Source organism: Calypte anna, chromosome 1, assembly GCF_003957555.1.
Source record: "Calypte anna isolate BGI_N300 chromosome 1, bCalAnn1_v1.p, whole genome shotgun sequence".
Lineage (NCBI taxonomy): Eukaryota > Metazoa > Chordata > Aves > Apodiformes > Trochilidae > Calypte > Calypte anna.
In genome coordinates this window covers 135,007,860-135,015,071 of record NC_044244.1, presented here as the reverse complement: position 1 = coordinate 135,015,071, position 7,212 = coordinate 135,007,860, and the positions used below count along the sequence as shown (strand labels likewise).

The 7,212-nt window shown below is 45.7% G+C and overlaps 1 protein-coding gene across 3 annotated transcripts in view; it reads right to left on the bottom strand.

Moving 5' to 3' along the window:
• Positions 1-756: 756 nt before the first annotated feature.
• Positions 757-7,212, bottom strand: part of NPAS2 (neuronal PAS domain protein 2) — a 104,997-nt gene continuing 98,541 nt past the window's right edge. For all 3 annotated transcript variants that reach the window (XM_030469554.1, XM_030469556.1, XM_030469557.1), the window contains 4 exons: positions 6,064-6,221; positions 5,073-5,165; positions 3,289-3,475; positions 757-2,121 (listed from right to left, as the gene is read on the bottom strand). In XM_030469554.1, coding sequence (XP_030325414.1) covers positions 1,939-2,121; positions 3,289-3,475; positions 5,073-5,165; positions 6,064-6,221 — 621 coding nt within the window. In that variant the 3' untranslated portion in view covers positions 757-1,938. The remainder of the gene's footprint in view (positions 2,122-3,288; positions 3,476-5,072; positions 5,166-6,063; positions 6,222-7,212) is intronic.

The following is a 7,212-nucleotide window of genomic DNA, read 5'->3' as shown; positions in this document are numbered from 1 at the left end:
CTACCCTCTTCCAGCGTACAGCCATTATCCTTGTCCTGTTGCTACACGCCCTTGTAAAAAGTTTTCTTTCTCAGCTTTCTTTTAAGTCCCCTTTAGGTACTGGATGGCCCCTATAAGGCCTTGAATCAATCAGCAGAAGGAAACTGTAGCTTGGCTGCTCCATCCTCTTGTCAATTTAACACAATTTAACACAAAATTTAACACAAAAGAGTCTGCTGAAAGATGCCAATGTATACTAGACTGTCTACAGTGTGGGCATGGTAGCAATTCTGTCAAAGGTGTACCACAAACCCCAGGACAGCAGTGTCTTAAAACACAGAAGATGGATGTGTATCAAAGCTTGATCAAACCATTCTTTATCTCTTTTGTCCTAGTGTAAAGCCAGCTGGTCAGAAGTGTAGAGCTACCTGAGGTTTTTAAAGTTTTAAAGGAGCTTAGAGATGACGTCTTGACTAGCAAACATAACTTCTGCGCTATCATTCTTGTCACCTATTCTATGACAAAGACCCCACAGGATAACACTTGGCTTTGCTAACTGGATGCCAAAAACTTTGTTGGGCTTGTGGTAATATTAACAATCTCAAGTGAATCACATAGTTGAACAGCCACAGGAAAATGTGTGCAAGTCCTGCAATAAAGCCTTTTGGATATTTTATTTTATTCTACAAATAAAGACAACTGTCCATCATTAAATGGAAAAAAAATAATAGTTTGAGTTATATATAGCATGAGACAGTAGTTCCCTTCACAAAAACATTTCTAATTCATTAGTTTATTACAAAATATCCACTCACAAAAAAGCACAAGCACAATCTTTATACTTGTGAAATGAGTTGATATTTCATATACAAAATAATTTCCACATAATTCCATATAACTTTATTTTATATAGAAATAGGTCATTATTACAACAGCTGTACAATACACTACTTTTTATTTATTAATTACATAAAATCTTTCTTAGAAACGTATCAACAGAAAACATACAAAAAAAGCGAAAAGTGCATTTCTTTTTTTTCTCCTCAAAGAAAAATTCAATCCTAAATGTTATAATGAAAGAGATATGTAATAGTCTGCAGCATCCCGAGTCAGTGGGCCAAAACACAGTGCATATTTCTCAGAGAGTTGCAGTGGGTGAGTTACTTAGGTTGAAGAGGGATCTGCATTGTAATATTGGAGAGTTGCATGATTGTGCTTACAATGTGAGTTCTTCTTTGCAATCACAATTCATACTGAAAACTGTCCAGTGCGGGCTGTGGTTATTTTATTTTTTGTTTTCTAGTCATGAAGAACAGTTAGGGTAAGCTGCTTAATACGTATCAGATTCTAAATCAAGGGTTATGAGCTGTAGACCATCTTCACCAATGACTGGGCTTTCTCCTCCATTGGATGTGCTAATTTGGCCACAAGAATAAGGAAACAAACTTCTCTTTACAGAAAGTGCCTAGGTTTTTTTCCTCTGTGCAGTTGTGCAAAATAATAACAATAATCATAATAAAAATAATCTCTTGTTCTCTCCTCAATAGACCTTTGATGCAGTGCTTTTCATACACAAAAGAAGAACTGAAACAGTGAAGGCCAAGTACCTCATGAGTCTGTCAACAGTCTTTTGGAATTGCCGGAGAGCTTTCGGAGCAACACGCCCAGGCTGAACGCCTCCTCCCAGGCACCCCTTGGTGATGGAGGCTGTGCAGGGCAGTGTTCCTTTTGGTGCTGCTCTGCCAGTACGTTCTGTGCTCACGAGACAGTGCACGCTGAACCCAGCATGCTGCAAATGCACCGTCTGTGGAAGTCTTGCACTCTGTGGTGTACTTCTGCCATAGAGCTTTGAAAGAAACGCTTGTGCAAAAGCCAGAGCAGGAAGTACAAAGTCATTCTCCTCGGCCCCATGTACCCATTGGTTAAAGCTAATCGTGCATTGATTGTGCTGGTGGGACTCTATCGCAGTGGCTGTGGTAAATTTGATGATTCTGATAAGCTATTGCTTCTTCTTGATGTTAGTTGCTGCTGCTGCTGCTGCTGCTGTGTCTGATGATACCCCCTATTTCCTTGCTGTGGTGAGTAAGATGGCAGGAGCAAAGAGTCAGGTTGCTCATTGTGCAAAGAACTTGGTGTTTGCACCTACAGATAAAATAAAATTCATCGTGGTGTTCAATTCTTTCACATGTTAAAGCTCTTCATCCTCATTGTACAAGGTGCTTAAGAATACTACTGGTTTGTTTGCTGGCTTTTATTTCTGGGGCTGTTTGGCATGGGGTTAGCTTACCTAATGCTAGAAGGAATGGACATAAATTGCAACAATTAGGCATTGAGAAAGGTTTTCTAATAAGAATGCACTGCCTAAGATTTGCAGGTTATCCTAAAAAGCCTTGGGAACCCTGCTTTAGAACAGGGTGGGCAAACCTGTCAGAAATAGCACAGATGGGTACAATGAAACAAACAGAACAGAGGATCCTAGTGTACCTCATACTGTCCCTTCTAGCCCTTCCTTTTTCTGAGTCTGCAATAAGGTGTGACCTTGCAGTGGTGAACTCAATGTGAATTTTGCAGATGCTTTTATTGAGACCAGTATCTGCCATAGTTTTTTCATTAATTTTCAGCTATGATAAGGATTTCAGTTCAATAAAAAGAGTTTAATAATTTGAGGTTGATGTTACTCTTTCCACAATTCCAGTCAGACAGACTGTGTTCAGCTTGTTTTTAGTTAATACAGAGGAACTTCATTTCCCCCTTCCCCTTTATTTTAGTTTATGTTGAATGGAGTAAAAAACTAAGTATTTTTACATCTTCATATCACCTGCTTGTTCCAGGCAATGTGCTCCATTTTATCTTCTTTGCCTCGCAGAGTTGCGGAAATATGTTAATATACTGAAGGGATCCAGATATCTGATCCAGATCTCATTTTATGTCGATATTGGTAATTAAAAATCATCTTTTGACTTGTAAACTACGCAAATTTTGTACAGAATAAAGAGTTCAGAAAAAATCCTAAGGCTGCAACTTTCTCTGTCTAGAAATACACTTTAATTACATCCAGGATAATCTGATTATGTTTTCAGTGTACAGAATTAATAATTTCCTTTGAAATATTCTGGTTGTTCTCACTGCTCCCTTGCTATACTGGAAGGGTACACGACAGCTCATCAGTGTCTTGCACATTTCAGTATCTATTTCAGTATCTCTAAAATGGCCATTTCTGCTGTGGTCAGGCTGCTGCTCAAACTTGGTGCCCTGTTTGCACAGCTCTGAGTGTACATTTTAAACACTGTCCTCTTTGTCCTACCCTACCTGCAGGTAGCGTTGTTGCTGATGCTGTTGGTGCTGGAGTTGCATAGGTGGCAGAGAAGATGGCTGGGAAGGAGGTGTAGTGGCAAACCCTTGGTTTAACACTGCTTGTCCCATCAGTACGATTGAAGAGCCACTGCTGGAAGTCTGTACTTCCAAACTTTGAAACATTTGTTGGGTTTGAGAGTATCTGTGGAAGAAAGAAACAAAGCAATCAAGAACAAACTTGCTGGAAGCAAAGGTCTTCTCTTAGCATAGGGATGGAGTTCCCTTGTCTTCAAAAATAATTCCTAACAAAGGATTCCAGTGCTTATGTGAACAGCCCCATTGGCAGCACTGTTTCCCCTTATTCTGTGCATGAGATGCACTTGGAGGGCAGAATACCCTTCAGCTCCAAATCCATACCACATTTTAGATTCATTAAAGATTCTGCTATCTGCACGTCTCTCTGCAGCCACAGCATCCACAGCCTAGGCTCTTTAAACCAAGTGGCCTTTGATTCTGTATGAATATGCAGAACTCTGAACTGCAGCAAGAGAGAAGTAAATACTCCCATTCTGCTGCCTGTGCTCTCCTGTGGGGTGGTAATCTCTTGCAGAAAGAAGGGTAGGGTTGATTACTTCTTAAGCTGCTCATGTACATACTGCCAAGTATGGTCAGCAGTTCCCATTGCTGTGAGCCTCACTGCAGAAACAGAAGAAGCCTCTAGAAGTCCTCTGGAGTGAGGAATGGGACAGAAACAAGTGACTCAGCTCCTCTTCCCAGTCTGCTTTTGCACAGCAAAACTTAAGTGTGTGTTATTTTGTGGAAGGCTGTGGGCAAAACCACAATGGGGCCATTGCCAACCCAGCCTAACTCTGTTTATCCTGTAATGGGTGATGAGATCATAGCATGGCGTGTGTGTTCGCTCAACAGCTGTTCAACATTAGGGCTTAGTCAGAAATGTTACAGTTTGGGTACTTGTACTCAAGATGTGAGCTCTGAAAAAAGGGTCAGGAAGTCTACATGAGCTGAGAGACGTCTCTGAAAATCAGGCCTCTTTTATTTAGATGCTTAAAAACAGATGAAAAGTGGTGTGGATTTCAAGCTGATAAATTTTACTCACGATAATCTTAAACAGCAATAGTGACTTCTTTAAAAAAAGAAGTGCTGAATACCTCCATTCCTGAGCTGACGTACAGAATTACTTTGAAAGTAATGATATGCAAACAGTTGCCTATTATTTAGCAGTTCACAATTAAGTACAGCGACAAAAAACAACTAAGAAAAAAAACATTCTGACTAATATTTTGAGCTTCCTCCACCCAAGTTCAAAGGAGATAAGAACTGGGGTGGTTTGTTCAGCAGCTTTTCCAAGAGTGCTGAGGCCCAGGGGCCCGTTGGTTCTTTCAGTTCTGCTGGTGTAGATCAGGCCCAGCTACACTGGCATTAGACCAGTGGCTCCCTGCCCAGAGAGCAGGGTCATTTCAACGGGGCCAGTGCTGACTTTTTCTCTCACGTTTACCTTGGTGAGTCAGATGTTCCAGCACTGAGATGTTCCAGCATCATGTGAGGAAGAAAAATCTCTCCCCCCAGCTTTAGCTTGTTTCAATGCCACTGGCACCGTGTGTTTCTCTCTGTCACCTTCCCTAATGTGACCAGGCAGGGTAAGGCTGACCCTGACACTGGAAGGCAGGCTCAGCACAATAACACATTCCCAGTATTTAGAACTTCTTCATAATCTCACTAAAGAAGGCTATTTCCCCTCAAAAGCAGCTTTCATGTTTTATCTTTGACAAGTCACATACTTTGCCTGGGATCCTGCCATGCTGAGGTCTGAAGGGTGTCTTGCATTGCAGGACCCGGGCATCATGGGCTGAATGGGCTGGCTGAGCAGCAGTCTGGCACAGGGAAAAAATAGGGAAAAGTGACATTGCCGTAACACAAGGACTGCACAAATCCCACGTTTTAAAAACTGCGACAGGATGCAGTTGTTGGCACAGTGCAAGGCCTAGGGCTGGGAGATCTCACCTCGGGTCCTGGTGATGCTGCAAGGTGGGGAGTGGGGCAGTGTGTAATGGGGGTAAATGCCTTGCTAGGAGGCTGGGCTGGGATTTCAGGAGTGTGAAATGTTTTGCTCCTGTTGGTGAGAATGGCTCACCTTTGAGCTTTCTGAGTAATAGACTAATGTTCTTTGGTTTGCATGTCAAGTTGGATGCCAGCATCCTAACTCTCCTCCACTGCCCACCCTTGGGAGCCTGGAACAGTTCAGCCTGGAGAAGAGACGGCTCTGGGGAGACCTCATACCAGCCTTATACAGACTTTTTAGCTGGGCCTGTAGTGACAGGACAGAGGGTAATAGTTTTAAACTGAAAGAGGGTAGGTTTAGACTAGATATTAGGAAGAAATTTTTTACAGTGAGGGTGGTGGAACCCTGGAACAGGATGCCCAGAGAGGTGTTAGAAGCTCCTCCCAGGAAGAGCTCAAGTCCAGGCTGGATGGGGCTCTGAGCAACCCAGTGTCCTTGCCCACAGCAGGTGGGGTTTGGAACTAGATGACCTTCCAAGGCCCCTCCCAACTCAAACCATTCTGTAGCTCTACGAAAGCACCGACATCCCACTCCCCCGGGGCTGGAGGTGAGAGGAAGCCCGGCAGCCGTGACGGCACACGGCGTGTCCCACCCGAGCGCAGCTGGGGGTCTTCACAGAGAGCTTTTGGGACTCATGCCAATACCGGGCGGCCCGACCCGGTGCTGCTCCTACCCCGACCCGTTCCCCCGTCCGGCCGGTCGGGCCCTACCTGAGCTGCTGGTCGTGGCTGCAGCCAGGGGCGGGAGGGCCGCCAGGGGGAGCCGCGGTGCTGCCGCCGCCGGGGGCTGCGGCGAAGGAGGGGGGAGCGCCGCGGGGAGGGCGGCCGCCGCCCGGCGCCAGCTCCGCGCTCCTCGGCGCCTTCGGGCCCTGCAGGAGATGGGGTGGGAGAGAGAGAGGGACATGGGGACATTGGGAGCACGGCCGTGAGGGCGGCGGGGAGGGAGCCCGTAGACACAGGCCGTGCCGAGCGCCTGGCGGTGCGTCCGGCCGGCCGCTCTCAGACCCAAGCGACGGCAGTGTCCCTGCAGCCTGCCGCCGCTTCCCGAACCCGAACCCGCGCTGCGTACTGCCGGACCGCAAAACCCTCGGGGCCAGAGCGCTCTGAAAGCAAAGCCCGCGGCCCGGTTGTACCGTCAAGCAGCTGGGGAGAGAAGCGGTACCAAGAAGTGGGGGGAGAAATGACACCCCACGAAGACAAAAGAGCAAAGTTCGGTGTGATTAGCGCTGGTGTAAAAGCCCAGTAATGGGAAAAAACCTTTTTTTTTTTTGAAAGACCTTTTTTCCCCTATTTTTTTAATCACGGATACTTTTTTAAATTATAGTGGAGTCATGATGCAGGTACGTAGAAAGTTAAGAGCTTCTGCTGAGGGGTCTGAAGTCATGGTGCAGCCGTGTTTGCTGCACACTCAGCAGAGATAGGAGCTATGATTTCTTTGAAGGGAGGTACAACAGGTGGGTGGGAGAGCAAACACTGGAGTGCTGAGAAACCTGCAGTTAAGGAAAAAAACACAGCCCTGCCAAACTTCCTCCTGGCTTTCACAGGTTCAACTCACTGAGGCTGAACTGTTTCCCCACACAGGACAGGAGTCTGCTATGCTCACAACCTGGGGGTCTCAAGCAACTCTCTGTGTATTCCAGCTGTGTGCCACTGCAGCAGACAGTAGGCTTCCTTGTGTCAGTGGCATCCAGCTGGAACCGGGGAATGAGCAAGGGCTAAAGCTTACTTGGAGAGATCCCACTGCCAACATCAGTTTTGCTAAATTCCATGTGGTTGGTCAGGTTTCTATCAGCACCAGCTGGGGAACAATAGGTCATCCACATCTTTTGCATGCCCCCTTGCTCAGTGGTCAGGCTGAAA